The sequence below is a fragment of the Myotis nattereri genome (genome assembly GCF_964212035.1).
Source record: "Myotis nattereri genome assembly, chromosome: 16".
Taxonomy (NCBI): Eukaryota; Metazoa; Chordata; class Mammalia; order Chiroptera; family Vespertilionidae; genus Myotis; species Myotis nattereri.
The window spans coordinates 17299324-17321801 of record NC_138091.1 but is presented as its reverse complement, the minus strand read 5'-3'; the positions used below and the strand labels follow the sequence as shown (position 1 = coordinate 17321801).

Below are 22478 nucleotides of genomic sequence, written 5' to 3'. Positions count from 1 at the left end.
TTTTTAAATATATTTTTATTGATTTCAGAGGAGAAGGGAGAGATGAAAACATCCATGATGAGAGAGAATCATTGATCAGCTGCCTCCTGCATGCCCCCTACTGGGGATCAAGCCCGGAACCCTGGCATGTGCCCTTGACCTGAATCAAACCCAGGACCCTTCAGTCTGTAGGCCGACGCTCTATCCAATGTGCCAAACCAGCTAGGGCTCCATGATTCCTTTTTACCTCATGCCAATCATACACATTTGGAAGGAGAAATCCCAGAAAATTTTGCAACTGATAATCAGAAAGACTTTACCGATTGCAGGCTTAGAAGCAAAATTTGCTTGAAATATTATGTGTGAAAATATACAAAAATGCCAACTCCTTATATACCACTGGGAATGAGTAGCTAACATAGGGCACATCCATATTTTGGAATTCTCCACCCTTGCTAAGTTCCACGGGAATAGCAAGGATTGGATCAAAGTGCACAAGGCACGGGAGAGCGGGAAAAGCCGCTGCGTAGTGCAGCGCAGTGTTGCAAATGTGCACGTACGCAGGGCACACCCACGGGAAACCGTTCATGTCCACCTGACTGGGCCACAGGTGCCTGGAATCAGGTCAGTCTATCTGGGTGCGCCTGGGAGGGTGTTTCCACGAGAGGAACATTTGAGTTGGGAAAGCAGATTGCTCTCCCCAAGAGTGGGCCTCCTCCCACCGTTGGAGCCCTGCCTGGAACCAGAGGCTGAGCCTCGTGACCCCAGAGAGGTCCTCCTGCCTAACCCGCTCCGATGGGGACACTGGCTTTTCCTGCCTTTGGACTCAGGGGAGACATCACCCGCTGGGCGTTCGCGCTGCTGCCTTTGTCATCCCACCATCGCTCCCCTGGGCCTCCAGCTGGTCTGCTCACCCCAGGACTTGGGCCTGTCAACCTCCATAATCACAGGAGCCAATTCCTTATAATAAATCTCTTCGTGTATGTGTGTGTGTGTGTGTGTGTGTGTGTCTTTAAAACATTTTTCACTAACTGTATATGTTACTTTTGTAATAAGAATAAAAGAGAAATGGAATTGCTTGAAGACCCTTCTAAGGTTGGTTTTGGATGATGTTGGAGGATGAGGTCTGCCCGCAGTGGACATGTCGGGGACACCCTGTGCTGGACATCCGTCTAGATCTGTTTGGGTCACAAAGAGGCCGCCGCTGAAAACAGCAGGACAGGGCGCCACCAGCCCTCCCTCTCTTACAACATTCTTCACCGCCTTGCGGCCCAGGCCACAGCTCCCAGGCTGAGGGGAGTGTGGTGCCCCTGCAGCCTCTTCTGGAGGAGACCCCATCTGCAGGGAAAGTGCTTCCCTCAGGAGCCCCTCAGGCTGTGGGCGGCCCCTCCCACTGGCCCTGCCCAGCCCAGCCCAGCCAGCTCCCCCCCCCCACCCCCCCAATGCTCCTGCTCCCAGCTCTTCCCTCCCCTCCCTGGTCCATGTCCCTCAGGAATGGGGACCCAGGAGAAGCTGTCTAGGACTAAACCGCCTCCCAGACCCTCTGCGCCCCCTCCTTTGCACCCTGCATTCCCCGTTCCCAATAACCAGTCCACACAGAGTGCCAAGTGTTTCGTTTATTTTTTCCTTCTCCACCGAGGAGGCTGGAAATGGTAGACCCCACAGTGAGTGGCAGGAGGAGGCGGGATCTGTGTCCCGGGGTCTGAGATTCTGAAACCATTCTGTTCCATCTTCCCTCAGCTCCTCCCAATGCCTCTGCCTGTTCTTCCTTTCTTCCAAATCCCCAGTAGAGACGCTGGGAGCAGGGTAGGGGTGGGGTGCAGGTGGAGATCTGCTGGGGTCAGGGCTCCTAGCTGGTGATGTTCCCCGTCATCTCGCACGCCCAGCGCTGCATATGCAGGCAGAAATCGTCGTTCCAGCGCCCACCAGGCAGGACTTCGGCACAGTCTTCATTTTTGCCCTCCCCGTGCCCCTGCCAGTTGTTTGGTTCACCAATGGCCCAGTTCCTAGGAATGCAGGACAGAGCTCAGACTGACCACCCCATCCCAGCAACCCTCACCCACCTCACAAAAGCACAGCCTCGGAGAGTTCAGGGAGCAGAGGCTGCAGCCTGGGAGGCTGGGAGTCTAGAGGGGAGAGGGTTGGGGGATTTGGTCCCTAAGGATGGGTGGGGTGGGGAAGTGACACTTACCTGTAGCTGTTCTCATAGTCTGTGCCGTCCACCCACTTCCAGGAGCCATCGCTCTCAGTGAGTCCTATCCAGGTGTAAAAGGAGCTTGAGTGCTGTGCAATGAATCTCTGGAAAACAGGTGAAACGGAGTGTCTAGTCCCTTGTGCTCGGTGCAGGCATTAGCTGTGGGCCCTCAGCCTGCCCCAGCCTGATCTGCCCCAAGGTGAAGCATCAGCCCGCAGCAAAACTAGGTCCTCGCTTTTTCCTTTGTAACCTTAGCTATTGTTCTGAGATAATTTACTACATGCTTCATGGGTATTATTTTATCTAACCCTCAGAAGCCCTCCAATGCTTCTGATTTAAGGAACCTGCAGGGGTTGGGAGAGCCCCCAAAGTCAATGCAGTGCTAAGTTTGTGATGCTGCTCCATCCCGCCCCCTCTTCATCCTCAACCCCTGGCTGCCACCTGGACTCCAGTCCTCTCGGGATCCTGACTCTGGCCCCTGTGCCGGCTGCCCTCCCCCCCCCTCCAAGCCATCAGTGTCACTGCCCCTCAGGGGCTTCTGCCCCGCTCCTGCTTCTGTGTAGCTGTCATCTCCAGAGGTTCACCGGGTCCTGGGGCTTCCATTTGGACCCACTGCCCAGAGCCCCAGGATGCCTTAGCTACAAGGGGACTGGCTGTCGGTGCTGAAAATAGGAGGCTGCCCTGGTATGAGGGAGAGTGTGGAGAAAGCAGATGGACGGATGACCAACATACACACCCCACAGTTAGTTCCCTTTGGCAGCGTGTGAAGGGTCTCCAACGGCAGTTGCGGGGAAATTCCTAATTCCACTCTCACCTCCTGGAGACACAACTAAGATGATAGTCGGTCACCTCCTCAGAGGGCAGACACAGGAGCATCCTGGAGTCCTAGAATCCTGCACATAGGACAATGTCCTGTGCAGGATGGAGCGTACTGACAGGCTGCTGGGCTGTTCCCCAAACTCAGAGGAGTCAGCAGAGGTGGCGGGAAAGTGCCTGGAGACAAGACCTTCTGGTTGCTGCTGCCTGCTGGCCTGGTCCCCTCTTCCCATCACCCCCAGAAGCTGAAGAACGGAAGTAAGAGTGCAAATCATCAAAACCCAGGCCTCTGTGTCAAGGACTGATGGGAGGAATCAAATAGTGCCAGGTGATCAGAGAAAACAGTCCAGGAAAATTCACCTCCCAATTCATAGTAAATAACAGGCAAGAACGAACGGTGGCCATTCATAAAAGTGGCCGAGGTGAAAATGATCATGGAACTTATGCAAAAATGAAGAGGGGGAAGAGGAGGAGGAAAAAGAACGGTGATATCAAAAAGAGAGGTGAAAACTATGCTTTGAATGAAAGGCAAGTTTTAGGACGGAGGGCGATGTTGGAGAGCAACTCCTTTACAGCCTCAAAAAAAATTAAAGAGGAGATGAATGCCATAAAATATCAAGGAGGATATTTAAAAAGAAAGATCACACAATAGAATGAGCAGAGAGAATAAATGCAAGAGAAGATTTTTGATTTATAAAACAACCCAGGACCTCAGCGGGGAACCAAGTCCGAGACATGAAAGATGGGCCTGAGAAAGGGACCCGGATGCAGAGGGAAGAGCAAGATGGGAAGAACGCCAGCAAGATGGGGGCTGTGGAGGCGGACAATGGGCATCCCTTTGGGTGACGTGTTCCCGGGAAAAAGGGAACAAATGGACAAGGGAAAAAGTGTTCACATACATGACTCAAGAAAATCTTCTCAAAAGTGAGGAAACCTAAGTTTACACATTAAAAGGACTCTCCTGGCCTCAGAGCAAAAGTATAGAATGAGCAACCAACTTATATATCTGGATATTTACAAAATTTAAAGATAGAAAACGGTCCAACTCTTCAGGCAGAAACTTAAGGAACTGAGGAGAGAAAAGAATGAGCATTATACACGTCCAAGTAGCTAAGAGACTAGGTCTTCACTGTTCTCAACACAGAAAAGAAATGATAATTATGTGACAAGAGAGAGGTGACAGCTAACTCTACTCTAGTCATCATATCGCGATATGTAAACGTACCAGACCAACATGTGTAACCTCAAATCTATACAATGTTATATGTCGGTTAAATCTCAATTTTAAAAGGGAAGAATGAGGTGTGTGAATAAGTGTGCTGGTTTTCTCATCCTTCATATGGAAAGTTACATAAACTCCTTGTTTTTTTTGAAGCCAATAATTTTCAGCCCATCACCGAAAGTTATAAAAGGAATCACTCGTATAACTAAGAATAAGCTACAGCTAATTCAAAATACCACGGGGAGAGAAGACAAAAAGAACACATCTCACACAACAAATGTAAACAGAAAAAAGACAGATTAAGATTAAGCATAGCTATTAGAAATTAATGAGATACACACCTGTTAAAAGACTCATTCAATTTAAAAAAAAAAACACACAAAACAAAACTTAAGCACAACCTATAGGAAAAATACCTTAAAGTTGGCTGCACAGAGGCATCAGTTGGGGTAACTTTTAAAAATCTGAATGCTCCAGAGGAACCCAAGGTTAATGAAATCAGAATCTTTAAACTCGTCAAGTATAAAGGCTTATAATACAGAGCCAAGGCTGAGAAGCCTCAATCCCAAACAGAGCATTATAAGCACCCTGAGAGGCTGCTGGGCAGTTCCCCAAATTCCGAGGAGTCAGCAGAGGTGGAGAGAAAGTGCCTGGAGACAAGACCTTCTAGTTGCTGCTGCCTAGTCGTCGTCCCCCGCCCCCCCCCCGCCCCCCCCCCGCCCCCAGAAGCTGCATAACGGAACTAAGAGTGCAAATCATCAAAACCCAGGCCTCTGTGTCAAAGACTGATGGGAGGAATCAAATACAGTGGGGCCTCAACTTACGAGTTTAATTTGTTCCGAGACGGGGCTCGTTAAGGAGCTCTTTAACTCAAATTACTCTATCAACTCAGTGCAAAAAATTGGCCGAGAGACAGCTGTATCTCAAAAAACTCGTTAGTCGGGACACTCGTAAGTCAAGGCCCCACTGTAGTGCCAGGTGATCAGAGAAGATAGTCCAGGAGAATTCACCTCCCAATTCATGGTAAATAACAGGTTGGACATGAAAAGATGGCCAGAGATACATTCAGCCAATGCGAGGGAACAGAGATCAAGGTCCGTTCTATTTGTGTTGCATAAAGATGAATTCAAGGCAAAAGCATTAAAGCATACACTGACGTTCACTTCAGAATGATGAAGGGACAGGCCCACTGTGAAGTTGTATCATCAAGAACTTGGGCGCCAGATCCCAGAGCACTGGCATCTTGGGTTGGCCCACATGGAACTGACATTGGTGTAGGTCCAAATGGATTGAAACAGGCTGTTTCAGCCTGGTTGGTAAAGCCAAATATGCTTGTCATTATTCAGGCAACATGTGGTAGTGAAAACACTGGCGGAGGAGGCAGAGTGGCTCTGAATTCTGGCTCCATCCTGACTTGCTAGCTGCCTGGCAAGTCCCTTAGCTCCCCTGTTCCCAGTTCCCTCCTTTCTCCCTTCCTCTGAGTGGGGATGGTAAGAATACCTACCTTGTAGGGTTGTGAGGATTAAGGGAGTGAATACATATGAAAGTGTCTGTCACATAGTAAGGACTCGGTAAATGTTACCATGAACATCCTGTGTGCACGTGTGTGTGTGTGTGTGTGTGTGTTAAAGCCCCGCCTATTCTAACAGGTTGGCACTTCCCTGTGAACGTTGGTGTTTGGGGTTGTGGTGTGGAGGTGGCAGGGCAGTGGGCAGGTGAGACCTGGAGGACCTTGGAGGGACCCAGTAACCCCCTGTCCCTGGGAATCCTGCCCTCTCTGCCCCTTTCATCCAACTTCCTGCCACATCCCAGGCTGGCACACAGCGAGGAGGACTCTCAGTGCCCCTCGGCGCTCTGCACCCGAGTCCTGCCTTTAATTAGTTCGTCTTTGCGTTCTGTCTCCTGACTGGCCCTCACCCCCTGCTCACCTGGCTCCTGCCCCTTTGCCTGAGCTCCTGGCTGTAACCTTCCACCTCTTAGATCAGTGGCTGCTCCACTATGAACCGCCCAGCGTTCTGCCAGCCTGCTGATTCTGGACTCTTCCCCAGGTTAAAAAATGATAAAGCACCTGATCCAGCCACCCAGGGTTTGCATTCCAGAGGCGCCTCCTGCTGGGGAGGTGGGGCCTCACCTGCTCCTCTCTGGAGTTGATGACCACCAGGTGGGCGTTCTTCAGCTGGCAGTACTTCTCGGCCTGGGGCCAGGTCACCAGAGAGAGAGAAAACCAGTAGCAGCTGCCTTCATACTCCAGCCAGCCAATGGGGCAGCAGTTATTTTGAGAGCCTGGTTTGGGAGTGGGGAGGTTCTGAGATGCTGCCAGTGGGACATGGGCAGGATATGGGGCTAGGCGCTGCCCTACACACCACTCACCATTGCTCTTGAGCGCAGCCAGCTGACAATGCAGGGTGTTCAGGCCTTTGACCAGTTGCTGGACTCCCTGGAGCATTTCAGAATGACCTGGGACACACAGAGGGCAGTGGGCACAATGCAGGGGCCCAGATGAGGGCTCTCCATACCCTCCCCAGGCCCAGGGGCAGGGGAGGAGGGGTCTGACCTGCTTTGAGTTCCTGCTGCTCTCTCTCCAGCTTGCTCTCCAGAGAAAACACCTTGTCATTCAGGCTGCGGGCTGGAGGGCAGGGCACTCAGCACCCCAGGCTGTGCCCACCCCACCTCTGTCCTGAGAGCCCGGCCCCCACCCTCCCACACTCACTCCTGGAGGGCCTCTCACCTGCTTGCAGCTCCTGCTCCTGGTTTGCCACCACAGCTTTCAGAGATGTTATTGTTGCTTGCAAACTGCCCCCTGGAGGACATGGGGACTCAGTGCTCAGGATCCAGTCCCCTCTCCCCCACCACGACCCCTCCCATCCAGAGCCCCTTCCAGCCAGGCTCACCCTGGGAGTGCAGTGCCTGGACCTCAGCCATCGTGTTGGAAGTGAAGTTGCTGAAAGTTGCTCTCAGGGTCTCCACATCACTCTGAATCTTGGCATCTGATCAGGCAGGTGGGACAATGAGAGCTAAGATTGCTCAGTCCTCTCTGTGCTGGCACTGGGCAGGGCACTTGACATACATTGGCTCATTGGGTCCTCACAGCCACCCCACTTCAAGGGACAGGCACTGTTGTTATCCAAGCTTGCAGAGAGGAAACTCAGGCTTCCAGAGGTTGGGCACTTGGACTACATTATCCATGAGTAAGCAACAGAGCCAGCAGCCGTCTTTACCCACCATGATCATCATTGAAAGGGCGAGGGCTATGCCCTCTATCTTGCCCTGGATCCTCCATGTTGGGGCAGAGGCAGAGGAGTGCCTTCTTCCCGGAGGTCCAGGCCCCTGCTAGCCACGCCCGGGGAACAAGACCCAACTTGGCGCCTGGCCAATTGGAGGGCCCACAGTCAGCTCCCCTCCCCTCACTATTCTCGTGAGTGGCACTCGGTTTCCGGTCGCTGCGTCGACTGGATGCCCGGGTCGGGTTAGCTAACTCAATAAAGGACCTTCTGCTTTTGCATCGGACTGGCTCCCTGGCGTGGTTTCTTGGGGATCTTGAATTCTGGGCATAACATTTTGGGGGCTCGTCCGGGATCCCCAAAACCAGCGATGGACTCCCAGTCCGTAGGGCCTGACTGACCGCGGTAGGTCTCTTGTTTTGTTTATGTCGTATGTTTTGTGTATCTATCCGGTGTGAGCTCACTTCTGAAATCTGTAAATGCCTGTAAATGCCTGTAATAATGATCTGAGTGGATGCACGGGATCAACAGGTGGGAGGAGCCGAGGGACGCCTCGCTCCTCCATCTGAAGGGGTATAGCTTTGCTTCCGCGGAGTCGGAAGGTCTGTACGAACCCCCTTAATCTGAGACAGGCAAGGAGGAGTCGGGCGCTCCAATCCTCCATCTGAAGAGGGGAAATTTTGCTTCCGCGGAGTCGGAAGGTCTGTAAGGAACCCCTCAATCTGAGAAAAGGCAGGTCGCTCCTGCTGGTTGGCGCGCAGCCAACGTCTGGATTTCGTTTTGTTTTGTTTGTTTGTTTTTTTTTGCTTCCATGGAGTTGGAAGGGTGTACTTTTTTGGGCCCTTTGGTTGTTTGTGTTTCCGTTTTGTTTTGTGGACTTGCTGGATTAATAATTTCGGGGAGATTGGGGAAGGCTTTAGAGCTCCCTCAGGAATGGGGAAGTTGTTAGGAATTGAATGGATTGTTTAAACTCTGAATGAATGTCTGGTGAAAGTGTATGAATGTGGAGGGAGGGGGACTGCTCTCACCCCTCCTTTGTGTGGCGGTCGGGCGGCTGCCTGAGTGAGGGTCTGTGGAAACAGGTCACCCCCTCCCCAAGTATTCTAAAATTAAAATCCTTCTTGTAATTGAAAAGCGTTTACAAATTTATAAATGCATCCGGGATTTCTGTGCACATGTAAAGGGAAAAGGCCAGTTTGAAAACGAGTGCGCATAGTTTTGAGCTGGACTTGACTTTTTGCTGCATACAGAATAAAAACCGGGGATGTTTTGGTCTTAAAAATGGCGAAGTTGAACCTAAGAAAGAAATACAGGCAGGTTTCTCAAGGCCATTTAAAGTAGCTTTTGAAATTTCCCGCCCTGAGGCAAGTACCACCAGGAAGTTGATGGTCAAATTTGCATGTGAATATGGTTTTGTTTCTTGACTTCCCCAACAGGAAAATTGTGACCATTTTAGCAGCTATGCCAGGCTTATTGGCTGGAAACTTAAAACTTTTAAGTGCAAATCATCTAAAAGCATTGAAATTTATAATACTGAAATGTTGATCTAAATATGCCTAATATGAGGTCTAAATGATAAAAGTTAATCTGTTAATTGAAAATGCCTTTGCTTATTAATCTGATTGAGAAGAGAGGATTGATTTTGTGACCTCAACTGAAGATTTTTAATACAAAAACCAGTTTAAACTTAATATTCTTTAAGATAATTATAAAGGGTATAAACAGCTAATGAGATTTCTGTTTGTCTACAATATAATGTTGGCCATCTATCTTTTAGGAATTTTGGTTTGCTCTTCCCTTGTTTATTGTGAGAATAAGGAAATAATCTTTTCTGTTAGAGAACAGTTTAGACAGCCGCCACTTTGAGCTGCCTGACTTGGCAGCCGCCATGTTGGCCGCATGGCCTGCCGCGCCCCTGGGGGCCGCCATCTTGGAACAGCCCCGCCCTCTGACTTGGCCAATCACAAGGGGGGTGTCTGCTCACTGGGGCAGGATGGAATTTCAGGGGTGGAGTTTTAAGGCTGAGTTTTACCGCGGAAATGCGGATGGGGCAAAAAGTGTGCTAGCCTCGCGGATTTATTTAATGCTTAATAAATTAGCAATCACGGTCTTAATATAATTTCAGTGGTATGATAGACCAATGTTTTGAGCAGTTGGCTTTATAAGAGCCGACAATAGAGCTCGTATTTCTTAAAAGGCTTATAGATAGAGACATTTTTTAAAAGATATCTTAAATTCTCAGTAGAACCACAGTTATACATATATCATACACAAATTAAGAGTAATTGATTCCATGGTCAAGACTGAATCCTATTATGTTGAGAACTGTTTTTAAGTGTTGAAAATGTTTTCCTAAGTTTTACCTAGGTTACCCAAAAAAAGATTTTTCTTTTTTCTGTGTCCCTTAAAATGTATTGCTAATCACTTAAGAATTAAGGCTAAGAGTTCTAGCTACCTGGAAAGCATGGCCTTGGTGTGATAGAAAAAAAAAAAAGAAAGAAAGAAATGTTAAGTGAAACGTCAGAGGATCCAATGTGTTTAATCCTCTTGAAGGACATTGAATGGTTCTTTCCTTCCTCTTTAACTTTTAGGGGATTGTATAAATGGATTACTGATGTAGATTATCAAGAATCTCTAAGGGACTTGTCCTGTATCTGGAGGAATGGCTTCTAGATGGTATTCACCATCTCTGGGACTTCCGGAGGGAAGTCGAAACTCTGACTAGCTAAGGGTTCGAATCTAGCCTATCTTTTAGAAAGATAAAAAGAAAAAAAAAGCATTCCTAGGCAGTTTTCTACTGCCTCTGTTCAGGGACTTGTTCTGTATCTTGACACAACTGAAACTGATTTGTTGGTATTTTGTGATATAAATGTGGCATGCACCTCAAAGTTCTTAATGGGAAATGTATCTAGTTATCGTGTCTATTTAGTCTTGATTTCCTTGTTCAATATGAGTACCGTTTCTATCTGGATGAGACATAGGTCAAAAATCCCATCCTGGGACGTGGGAAAGGGAGGCCCCCACATCTGTTCCTGTCAGGCCCCCATCAGGGGACTTGGGCGGTGTTCCTGTTACCTGCTCAAGATCCCAAGACTGTATTTGTTTATGTAAGTGTGAAAATATATTCTGTGCTACGTTGGGATTTTAGAATTCTGGGGTAGATTTAAAAGATATTTGTGACTTTTCTAGTCTGATTGGGACATTTAAGGGTGGGGCTCACAGTTCCTCAGGGCAGAGATTCCATGGGCCCTTCCCCCTGCCTATGCTGAATTAAATAATAAAACAATGGACCTTAGAATCTGTAAAGGTGGGTGGGAATGAAGCTGGTCAATGGTACCCACTTCTAGTGCACTCCCTTGAAAGAGGCCTGGTTGCTGCTCTGCCACAAAGGGAACTGGTAAAAAGACAAAAAGCAGAGTGTTGTAACTGATAAACAGGATTACCTAGAAGCCATCAGGACTTTGAAGTTCTAATCTGACTCAGAGACTGGCGCTTTAACTATCTCTTTCCTTGAGAGGGCTCCAGAGGGCACACGAGGACATTTGGCCGCGCCTCCGCGCCATCTATGAGACCAGCCCAAACCCAATTCCTCATCAGCACAGACCAGGGGATTGGGTCTACGTCTGAAGGCACTGCTGGGCGACCCTAGAGCCACGTTAGAAGGGTCCCTACACCGTGGTGCTGAAGACCCCCACCGCTCTCAAGGTAGACGGCGTCACGACCTGGGTCCATCCAGAGAGACTTCATCACCAAATGGAGCATCGATTGATCAAGATCAACGCAACCCGCTCAAGCTCAAGCTGCGGAGTGCTTGACCTGCCTGATGCCGGTAACATGACTCGCGATCGCTCCTGTCACCAGGAGCCCCCACAATACTGTGTAATACACTTAGATAATGCCTGCATCTTCATGGACATGGCTCCAAAGAGACAAGGACCATTTATAGGATCACATGTTTAGAGGTAGATTTGGCTACCTGAAGCGGCCATGATGCCAATATTATGTTTCATTGTATTGATATGTTATATTAACCTTTGATTCTTTTGCAGGTTTGAATGTATGTTGGCTGTCCTGGAAGGGAGCTGTGTGGGGTGACCCCCAAAAGTAAAGGATGTCTAGCTGCCAAGAGGACAAGTGCCCAACTGGGCAGGGAAGGGTGCCCATCAGGTTTTGGTCTCTGTTGAGAGACAGCTAACAGTTGACAGCCTGTAATACTGTCTTGCAGGCCTGAGTCACCATGCCCATGTCAGGGGTAGTAAAGCTGGAAAAAGCCTGTTTAGACTAGAAAGTCTGAGGCATGGACCAACAATTACTATTTTGTTTTAAATCCATGAAAAGAAATTAGCAAGGAAAGTCAGAAAATCTTAGAGTAAATCAGTATGTTTTTCTCCTTATGTAATTCCTCCGAAATCTGGCAATGCTAAGTAAGTACGTGTCTTTGCATAGATTCAGTAAGACTGGTTCCTAATAGTGGTTTTATTAACGGAAAACTTTGACTGGAGTATCATGTTTTAAAGAGCCCTGTCTGAGCTCTAAAGACTTGAAGCCACTAAGAATGCTACGAAGAAAGCCTGGTATCCTGCCTAGGAGCCCTGAAAATGGCTGGCGCTGGAGCATCAGGCCCATGCCCTACCACCACTGGCGGTTGATAAGAGTAGAAGGGGAGCAGTAAAGATGCCTCTGCATCCCTGCAGAACCCCCACACACTCTGGGCCGCAACGAGTAGGAGGGCTACTGAAATGGGCCTTAAAGCCCGGAGCGTGGGCTCAGGTGGAGTTGCTACAGGTGAGGGATTCACCTAACTCAGCAGATACTGCAGGCAGGCCTGATGGCAGCTGGATGGCTTGGCTTCCTGGCCCTACGGGGCACATTAAGGTTCAACCATGAAATTCCAGCAAAGGTAGTCAGTTACCATTCTTGTTGTGTTTATGCAAACATCAGGACAGTAAATAAATTAATCTTGATTTGGCTTTTTGATAGCCATGGAGGAATTTTAAGAAGAAAAATCCTATTTCAATAAAAGTTATTAAAGCTAAAATGATTTCTTTCCCTTCCACCGGACCATTTATTAAATGTATAAAATAGATCAGTTGATAGTTCTATGTGCTATGGGCCCCTAGCGACGGTGAAATAAAAGTGCAGTCCGTCTCATGATTGAGCCGGAAGTTCCAAGACAAGGGGGGAATGAAAGGGCGAGGGCTATGCCCTCTATCTTGCCCTGGATCCTCCATGTTGGGGCAGAGGCAGAGGAGTGCCTTCTTCCCGGAGGTCCAGGCCCCTGCTAGCCACGCCCGGGGAACAAGACCCAACTTGGCGCCTGGCCAATTGGAGGGCCCACAGTCAGCTCCCCTCCCCTCACTATTCTCGTGAGTGGCACTCGGTTTCCGGTCGCTGCGTCGACTGGATGCCCGGGTCGGGTTAGCTAACTCAATAAAGGACCTTCTGCTTTTGCATCGGACTGGCTCCCTGGCGTGGTTTCTTGGGGATCTTGAATTCTGGGCATAACAATCATCAGTGCCTGGGTTCCTGTACCCCACTGTCGCCCCCTTCCCTGCCCATCCTGGGACACTCACTTTTGGATCCAATCACGCAGATGCCAATCATCAGGAGAAGGATGAGGCCCAGAGAGAGCAGAATGGGCCAGGGGCCAGAGCAGAGATGCTGCAGGAAGGCTGGGGGAGGAGGCAGCCCTGCAAGAGGAGAGGACATCAGGACATGGAGGTTGAGGACAGGAGAGACACGGGGGAGAGCAGAGGGCCACAGGGACCTGTCAGGGATGAAGAGTGGTGCAGGTAAAGCTGGGGAGAGGTTGTGGTGCAGGGGATGCCCAGGCATCTCACCCCTCATGGACCAGCACAAGTTCTCAGTCACCAGAGCCCCTCATCCCTATGTCAACACGATGGCAATATGTAAGGTCTTATCATCAGGGCTGGGACTGGGGACAGGGGGACACAGAGTGAGCCAGGGCAGCCAGGCCCTCAGCAGGCTCATGCTTATCTGTATTGTCAGGTTTGCTGTTAGGTCGGAAAGAGCCCAGGATCAGATACATGCAGACATGACAAGATAATGGACTTCCCCTGGAATTTCTCACAGATCAAGGTGCCAGACACAGATACCAGCTTCTTTTCCCTGAATTCACATACCCCCACACAGATAAGAACTTCGACCTGAATATTCCGCCCATTCCCTGCAGCAGAGAATTCCTCAGCTCATGTCCCCGCCCCTCACCCAACCGCAGTATAAAAAAAGCGCCCCCCTCCCTGTTGGCGTAAATCCACGTGCCCTGTCCTTGGGGTACATGGGTCTCCCGGGGACGCAGAATAAACCTTTTCCTTTCCTTTCTTTTCTGATTCACTGGACTCTATTTCTTGCGCCGCCTCCTGAGCCACCTAATCTAACATTTGGTGCCTTGATACCCGGGTGGCGCGAGCACTCCCTTTGGCCGTCCCTCCACGGCTCAGGGTGCCCGCCTCTCCCTCCTCGTGGCTCTGGACCCATCAGGACCTCATCTCTTCAGCTCAGCAACTTTTCCCAGTTTGGCAGCATCAGCGGTGAGTCCCGCCCCGCCCCGTGCCGGTCCCAGGTGGCCACCCGCCCGCCGGCATCTCTGTCCGTAAACCGTGGCCACATCAGAGATTGCCTCTCCGGACCCTTCCAGGAAGGCTCCTCCGGACCTTGGGGGGTAGCAGGGACGCCTCTACCCCACCCACGGTCCCTCCGTCCCTTCGTAGCGTGGGTTAAACTGCTGGGACGCCAGCCTTTAGCCCCGCTACAGGCCACGGGTATATTGCACGGGGAATCCAAATTCCAAACCTGACCTGAGCACACCTTTAGGGTGCCAGCTCACCGATCTGGCTAAACACGGGGCCCTGACTTTAAGGTCACACCGATCCCCGTAATTTCTGCCAGCGAACTGGGAAATTTGCCCAAGTCTCTCTCTCTTAGTCTCTCTCTCTCAGTCTCTCTCTCAGCCTCTCTCCATCTCTCTGCGTTCCCCGTCCCTCCCCCAAAGTTCCTTCCGCCATTTCTCCTAGTCCTGTCCTTCTCCCTCCGGGCTGTCCCTGCACCGTGCCGCTCCCCGCACCGCTGAGCCCGCGGTGTGTGGTGCATGTGGAGGTGGGTTCATGTGCTGTGTGTGGGTGGCGGAGCGCCGTAATCATCATCATTGTCTCCGTGCTCTCCCACCCCCCTTCACCAGAGGCCACCACAAATTCCCCTGGCGTAAGCCGCCGCTCTCCCACCTGCCTCGTGCCCCTGTCCGTCCACACTCTCCCCTCCTCCTCCCTGCTGGACTCTCCTCCAGCCACGCCTTCCGTCGACCCACTGGCCCCGCCTCCCCTCTTCTGCCCGCCCCATGGCTGCCGGGAACTCAAACCGCCTTTTACAACCCCATGCCCTCCTCCGTGCAGTTGGTCCGTCCGCGCACCGCCGCAGCCGCTAAAGCCGTAGCCACTGCGGGAGCCGGCAACAAAGTCCCCTGCCGCCTCTGCCTGCTTTCCCAGTCGGTGCACACAAGCGTCTGTAGGCTCTACCTTCCTTCTGTCCTTCCTCCTCCATTCTGCCCCTGGGAGGTTGCAGCTTTTAAACTGAACTGCCAATACCTCTCCCAGGCCCACCCAGGCCACCTCTCCCGCGCTCTCCCCTTCCCTTACAGCCTGCCTTAGTAACCTGTACCCCACGCAGTGCCCTCTGTAAGATCTAACCGTCCGCCTTCCTCTGTGCGCTCTGCTGTAACTCCGCCACCATGACTGCCAGCACTTTAATTCACCGGTGGCCGGCCAGTTCCCTTTGCGGGAGGTTGCAGCTGTGCTCTCTTCAGACCCTCTTAACGTGAAGCTTCCTTCTCCCCTAGAGCCCAAATCCTAAGAACGTCAGCTCCAAAACAGCCTCTTCCATTTCTGTGCCCATTCTACCCCTGCCATAGTCCCGTCAGGAACTGAGGGCATAGTCTGAATCTATGCCCCCCACTCTCTAACCCGACCTTTAAGGTCTTTATTAGTCCTCAAACCCAGGTCCGAGATTGAGTGAAAAATGGCCTTGAAGGTTCTTAATGCCCTGGAGGAGCAGGCACAGTCAGAATGGGAGGCCTGCCTTCCACAGGAGGTGGACCTGCAGACACGCCTTAGTTGTTTGTGGCCCTGAGGTTGACGGCAGCCATGGCCCTAAGGGGGCCGTGCTCGGTGGGGGTGCAACGAAAGGAACGCCACCGGAGGATGCTTCAAATGCGGAAATGAAGGCCACTGGGCAATGCAGTGCCCCTGGCCCCGAGCTCCGACCAAGCCCTGCCCGGCGTGCGGTCAAAATAGTCACTGGAAGAGTGACTGCCCTGGAAAAGTGGCGGGCCCCTTACGCCTCAGCGTGGGGGGGGACCACCCTTGCAGTCCAGGACCCACCCGCTGGCCATGTTGGAACTGGCTGAAGACTGAAGAAGCCCAGCCTCGATGACTCCAATCCCCTCGCTGAGCCTCGGGTCACAATGAAGGTAGTAGGTCACCTTCCCGGGCTGCCTTCTCTGTCCTGCCCTCCTTTTTAGGGCCCCTTTATCCTTCCAAGATCTCGGACATGGGTATTGACGGCAAATCCACCTGCCCTCTGGCCACTGGACCCCTTCCCTGCCTCCTTGATGATAGCATGCCCCATGCCCCTGTTAGGACGAGACATCCTCACCATCCTAGTGGCCACTCTGCAGTCACTCTGAGCCCTTCAGCTTCCCTGCTCCTCCCACTCCTGGCCCCCTCCCTTTACAGGGACAAAGATCCTCCACTGCCATGCATCCCGTTATGGGGCCCAGTTGTCCCTGACCACAGTAGCCTAGCTCAGTCGTAGCCTAGCTCAGTCTTTGCCTAGCTCAGTCTTCGCTGTGAACGCCTTTTCTCCTTCTCTCCGCCACAACTGTCCCCTCCTCTGAACTGAAAACTGCTCTGACCTCGCCCCATCCCCTTCCACCCTCCCCAAAGGAAAAAATGCGGCAACTTTAAAATCCAAGGGGCTAGAGGTCTGGGAACAGGCTGCGCGACCTGCTCCCTCCCTCCCCGCCTTTTCTCCAGCCTCCAGGTCCCTGGCCTCCACTGCTCCTTCCATTTTCCTTTGGATATCAGCGCATTCTAACGTTTTCTCCCACTTTCGCTGCAATACCTACCTCTCTCAGGCTCACCGAGTGCCTCCCACCATCCCCGAAGAAGATTCGGCCACACCATCCGGGATCGGATGACCCATCATTCCTGACAGGCTCTCACCTGGCAAGGCACCCTCCAATTCTGCTCAGGTTTTTCATATTTTCAGGTGAAACAGACACGGAATGATGGGGGAGTCATCAATTCTACTGTCTGGATGGGAAATCCTCTAGTGTCACTCTCTATTTACGAACCCTGGGCCTACTCCTATGCCCACCCTCATCAACACAACTTTCCGTCTACTCTCTGACATCAGTCCCTCCTCCTCTACATCCTGCTGGATATCTGTCACTGGCTCAAACCCTCATCATAGCCACTCAATTCCAACCTATTGAACCATCTAACTAAACTCTCTCTAGAAATTCGCAGCTCCTGGCCGGACCTCCTGCCCATGGCCCTGACCAAACTCCAGCTACACCAAGGAGCCCCATTTTCTTGAGCCCTTTTAACTCTTCTTGCTCAACCACCGTCTTCTTACTGATCCCCCTCCCCTTGGTACGTATCTCCCATATCTGTCTTTAACCAGGCAATTGCTCCGAGAACACGAGAACAGGTTTCTGCCCAAGCCAGAGCTGACCGACCAGGACTCCCAAGACCAGCCCTTCACCCTGGTGACTCGGTCCTCCTTAAGAACCTACAACCACGAGCCTTGGAGCCTAGGTGGACGGGACTTCACACTGTAATCCTCACAGTCCCCACTGCGGCCAAGCTGCTTGGCGACCCCAGCTTGACGACCTGTCCTGGCACCACCTCTCCAGACTCAAGAGGAACCCGGAGCAACATGACATCTATAAATGTGAGGTGTTGGGCCCCACTAAGGTCTTCCCTAACTGCCCTCCCCTCCTCCTTCTCCTCCTGGCCCTGAGCAACCTACACCCACCCCCACCCGCTTATGTGTGGAGGTTCAAGGTCCGTGAAACCTACTACCAGAACGGCAAACAAGTCACCTGGCAGTGGAACCCAGACAGGTGTAATCAAGATGTCAACACCTGTGGGGTTGCCACGGGAGAGACTGTCATACCACACTGCAGCCAGTCTCACCAAGGCCAGCCCAGGTACCTTCTTTTGGTGCAACAGCACCTTAAGGAACTGCATGAACTCCTCTGACCCCGGGCCTTGCTTCGTGGTCACAGTAGTTCCCCAACTAACCTTGTATGGAGAGTCGGAGCTCACTGGTTGCTCCCTCCATCCCATCCCTGGACCCGCCGGGCTGCCTTCCCCCCTGTCATGTTAGGGGTGAGTATCGCTACCTCGATAGGCCTCGCGGGGGGGGGGGCCCTCGGGAACAGTCTGGTCACTGCTCAGTACTTTAATGACAAGCTCCAGTTAGCCCTGGAGTCTACTACCGCCTCTTTTTAGCCTCCCTACAGTGACAAGTGACATCAGTAGCCCAAGTAGCCCTGCAGAACCGGCTCGCCTCAGACCTTCTGACTGCAGAAAATGGATGAACCTGTATATTCCGTCAGGAAGAATGCTGTTATTACATCAATGAGTCCGGAGTAGCAAAACGTAAACGTACAGACCCTGACTAAGCTGACTGAAGAACTACATGCAGGACACTTCCAGGACAACTCTCCTTCCGGCTGGTTCCAAAGCCCCTTAGCCACCTGGGTCCTACCCATGATAGGGCCCCTGATTCTCATCTGTGTCTTTTTTTCTCCTAGCCCCCTGCCTCCTCAAGTTCATCCACTCCCGGATCGCGGAGATGTCACGAGTGACTGTGAATCAGCTCCTGCTCCATCCCTACACTTGGCTGCCCTCCGACCTGCCTCTGCCTAACCCTGGCCTTTAACCCCCCCCCCCCCCACTCCATCGCCCTTAGCCAGCTGGAAGCAGCCAGAACGAGTCACCGTCCCTTATCACCAAAAGGCCGGGATGTTAGGTCGGAGAGAGCCCAGGATCGGATACATGCAGACATGACAAGATAATGGACTTCCCCTGGAATTTCTCACAGATCAAGGTGCCAGACACAGATACCAGCTTCTTCTCCCTGAATTCACATACCCCCACACAGATAAGAACTTCGACCTGAATATTCCGCCCATTCCCTGCAGCAGAGAATTCCTCAGCTCATGTCCCCGCCCCTCACCCAACCGCAGTATAAAAAAAGCACCCCCCTCCCTGTTGGCGTGAATCCACGTGCCCTGTCCTTGGGGTACATGGGTCTCCCGGGGACGCAGAATAAACCTTTTCCTTTCCTTTCTTTTCTGATTCACTGGACTCTATTTCTTGCGCCACCTCCTGAGCCACCTAACCTAACATTTGCCACCGTTTTTCTTCCAAAAATGACTGTTCACTCTCCCAGTGTAAATGCTCATGACCTTCCCCAGAGTATAGGCATCCAGGATTGCTTTGGTCCACCCTGATCCCGTCCTTCTCAACTCCTCTTCATATTGCAACCACCTGGAGCTAGAGTCTGGGACCCCCGCAGTGTCGGGGACCCCAGCAGTGCACATGGTAGAGGTGCAGATACATTGTGAGAGCAGAGATCCTTCTAAACATATTAAGAGAGTGTTTTAGAAGACACCATTTCTCCTTTCCTCTTACCCTTTCTAGAACCCTGGCTTTTCTTCTCACTCTCCAAGGACTGGAGGTCTTCATAGTTCATTGACATCCTTGGACCAACTCTGAGGCTGTCCGAGCTGAAATGGAGGCAGGGCCAGTGACCAGGCTGGGGCTGGAGATAGGAGACAGAGAAGGCTGGGACTAGGTTAGAGCTGAAGTCAGGGCTGGGGTTGAGGCAAGAGAAGTTCAGGTTGAGGATGAACCAGGGGTTAGGGATATGAATGGGAATGGGCCTGGGTTTGCAGCAGAGGTTGGAAGTGAGGTGAGGATTGGTCTTTGGGCTGGGATTGGGTTGAATGTGGGATTGAAGGTAAAGGTAAAGTTAGAGCTAAGGGAATTACCAGGACTGGATCTTACATTGGGGATGCAAGTAAGGTTGTGTCTCCTCCTAGGACTGGGGTCAATACTGATGTTGATGCCATGGATGGAGTGGGGCCTAAGTTTGATGTTGATGTTGGAAATTGAAGAGAGTTGGGTTGGTGCTGGTGTTTGTAATGGGGTTAGGGCTGCATTTAGGCTGGAGGCTGTAGATGGGGCTGGAGCTGTGCTAGAGATGGGGCAACCCAAAGCAGTTATGTGAATAGAGTATGAAATCTCCACCAGCTCATTGAATCTCCAAGCTGCCCTTTTATATCTCTTCCTATTCAGTCCCAGTTGAGACCCACAGCTCCCTCTCCCTGCTTTCTCTTACTCCCTCCCTGTCCCCGTGGTCTCACCTGCATCCCCAGCCAGTTACCTGTGCAAAGTCTGGAGGCTGTGATTCTTGGGTTTGCCTTGCAGCAATGAGCAGAGTTGGATAAAATGAAATCCTGGAGAGTGGGGTAGAGGTGAGCGAGGGAGGATTCAGGTCAGTGGCTGGAGTCCTGCTGGTCTCTGTGTCTAAAAGCCCAGAATTCTGTAACCTGGGATCTTCCTTTTCCTCAACTTTGGCAATAAATGATCATTGGAACCCAGGCAGAGATTGTGCAAGTGAAGAAGCTATATATAGGGCCAGCTTTGCTCCCCCTTCACACACCGCGCCCCTCCCCTTCCCCACCACCACCCCATCTGCCTCCCGGGTGTGTCCTTTTCAGCTTCTGTTGAGCTCCCCTGACTTCCTCATTGTTGCCATTGTGGAGAGGAACCCTTCCCAGAGCCGTCCATAGGTACAGTCTCTTGCTTCTTCTTTGCCCCACACCCCATTTTACTTCCTGCATCAGCATTTCCCAGAGATGATGCTGTCTCCACCATTGCACACCCAGATCCAGAGGAGCCTTTTCTCAGTCTTCTTCAATCGTAACCCAAGTGTCTAGAACAGGAATGAGCAACTTTTTGTGAGTGCGTGCCAAAACCAGGAAAATCTCTGACTCAAAATTCTTCTGCGTGGCAACCCTAATTTTTTGAGAACATGTTATGCCTACTTGATATCTCTTAAGGTGTACGTATGTGAAGAACCTTGAAGAAATAATAAAATTCATTCGAGTGACAAAAACACAGTATATGATGATGAAAAATACATTTATTTTTTAATGTATACATGTACACTGATAGTCCAACAGAAAACTTTATGACTCCATTTGATATTATCAGTGGGCCTTTTGCTGCTGCATCACTGATGACAGAGATTTTACCTCAGGTTTATATTTTGTGACCTTCAGAGATATGCACAAGCTACTACTTTCATCTGTCCGGCTACTCCTATTAGGAGACTTAACAAAATTCATCACTGAGAACACAGATTCACAAGCGTATGTGGATGAAAACATGGATAGTAACACTGTTGCAAAGTTTTCTAAACAGAAAAAAGTTTCTGGACTGGCATTCCAAGTCCTCAATAGTTCATTTTCGACACTTCTCTCTGGTACTCCTGTCTCTAATTGCTTTTTTTACAATGTTTTCCAGGTCAACTCTAAGGTCAATACATTTCTGCTTCCAAATTGAGCTACTCTGAAATTCAATCAACTGCATTTCAAACTCAGCCATGTCTAGCCATGCAAATATTTGTAAGTTTAGTTCTTCCAGTCTCATGCTGTCTGGAAACCTCATGAATTTTGCTCTCTCTTCCAGTTCTCTGAATTTCACAAATCTTGAGAAGAGCTGCTCAATAGTTGACTCGATGGTATTTAAAAACAGCTTTTGAAGGCTTTGAAAGTCTGTTCTGTCATCTTTTGGGAGGTCTTTGATGTGCCTCTTGAGGTTTGGGAAATATCTAAATCTCTCACCATCTACATCCCCCTTAAAGACTTCCAGTTTCTTTTCAAAAGCCTTTATGTAACCAAACATAACATCAAGTGTCTTGCCAGTTCCTTATAATTTAACATTTAAGTCATTCAAATGTTCACAAAAATTGTAAATGGAAGATTATAAGAGAGGTTTTCACGTGCCAGCAAAAGTTACTGGCGTTCCATGTTTGGCATGCATGCCAGGGGTTGCCCACCCATGGTCTAGACTTTGAGCTTCCTCTGGGGCCTGAGCCACCAAGCTCCCCCAGCTCTGGCCTAGCTCTGTTCACTCTTCACAGAAGGAGGGAAGAGGGTGAAGGACAGTAGGATACCTGTCCAGATTGGGACAGGAGGATCTGGGGATAATGAACAAACTTTGAGCAACACATTAACCATTCAGTTCCCGCAGAATCATGGGAGGGGGAATTGGAAGATAGCAGCGGAGTAGGTGGATCTTTCTCCCACCTCCTTCAAGAATTTAACTAGAACTGAACTATACTGGGGAATAGTCACCCTAAAATACCAGCTGAAGACTGGCTGAAGAGGAGACTTTTAAATTAGGAAGGGCAGAGACCTCCTCAAAACTGGTAGGAAAGGCAAGGAGCCAATGGGCACTGGCCCAGCACCAGGAGCTGCGGGCCAAGGGAGCAGAGGCTTCCCCCAGAGAGGAGAGAGACCTGGACACCAGGCAGGGCACACCAACCTGGACAGCCAGAACTGGCAATAGCCACCATGCACCAACCAGCATCTGTGCTTCCAGTAGCCAGAGACCTGAACCACCCAGGGACAAAGCCCCTTTTTTAAAGGACTGGTACACAGGATTTTCCCTCCCAGACACTCACCCTAGTTTTAGGCAAAGGGAGAACAGTGTGAACTGTGAACAGATAGAAGTGGTCCTGCCCTCATAGAACTTCTATTCTGGTGGGTGACAGATACAATAAATGAGTAAGAAATATATAACACTAGAGGCCCAGTGCATGAAAATTCATGTACTTGAGGGTCGGGGGGGGCGGATCTCTCAGCCCAGCCTGCACCCTCTCACAATGTGGGACCCCTCAGGTAGGGTCCAGTCCCATCACAGCATGGCTCCGGTTCCCCAGATCCTGC

General features: G+C 50.8%; 1 protein-coding gene across 1 annotated transcript; it reads right to left on the bottom strand.

Moving 5' to 3' along the window:
* Positions 1–1577: 1577 nt before the first annotated feature.
* On the bottom strand, positions 1578–19219 carry LOC308531809 (C-type lectin domain family 10 member A-like; the record flags this gene model as incomplete). The annotated part of the gene is made up of 9 exons (XM_081108919.1): positions 1578–1985; positions 2171–2277; positions 6343–6494; positions 6582–6668; positions 6766–6837; positions 6940–7011; positions 7103–7198; positions 13006–13122; positions 19153–19219. The coding sequence occupies 9 exons, from the start codon at positions 19217–19219 to the stop codon at positions 1829–1831; spliced, it is 927 nt and encodes a 308-aa protein (XP_080965045.1). The 3' UTR covers positions 1578–1828.
* Positions 19220–22478: the final 3259 nt, after the last annotated feature.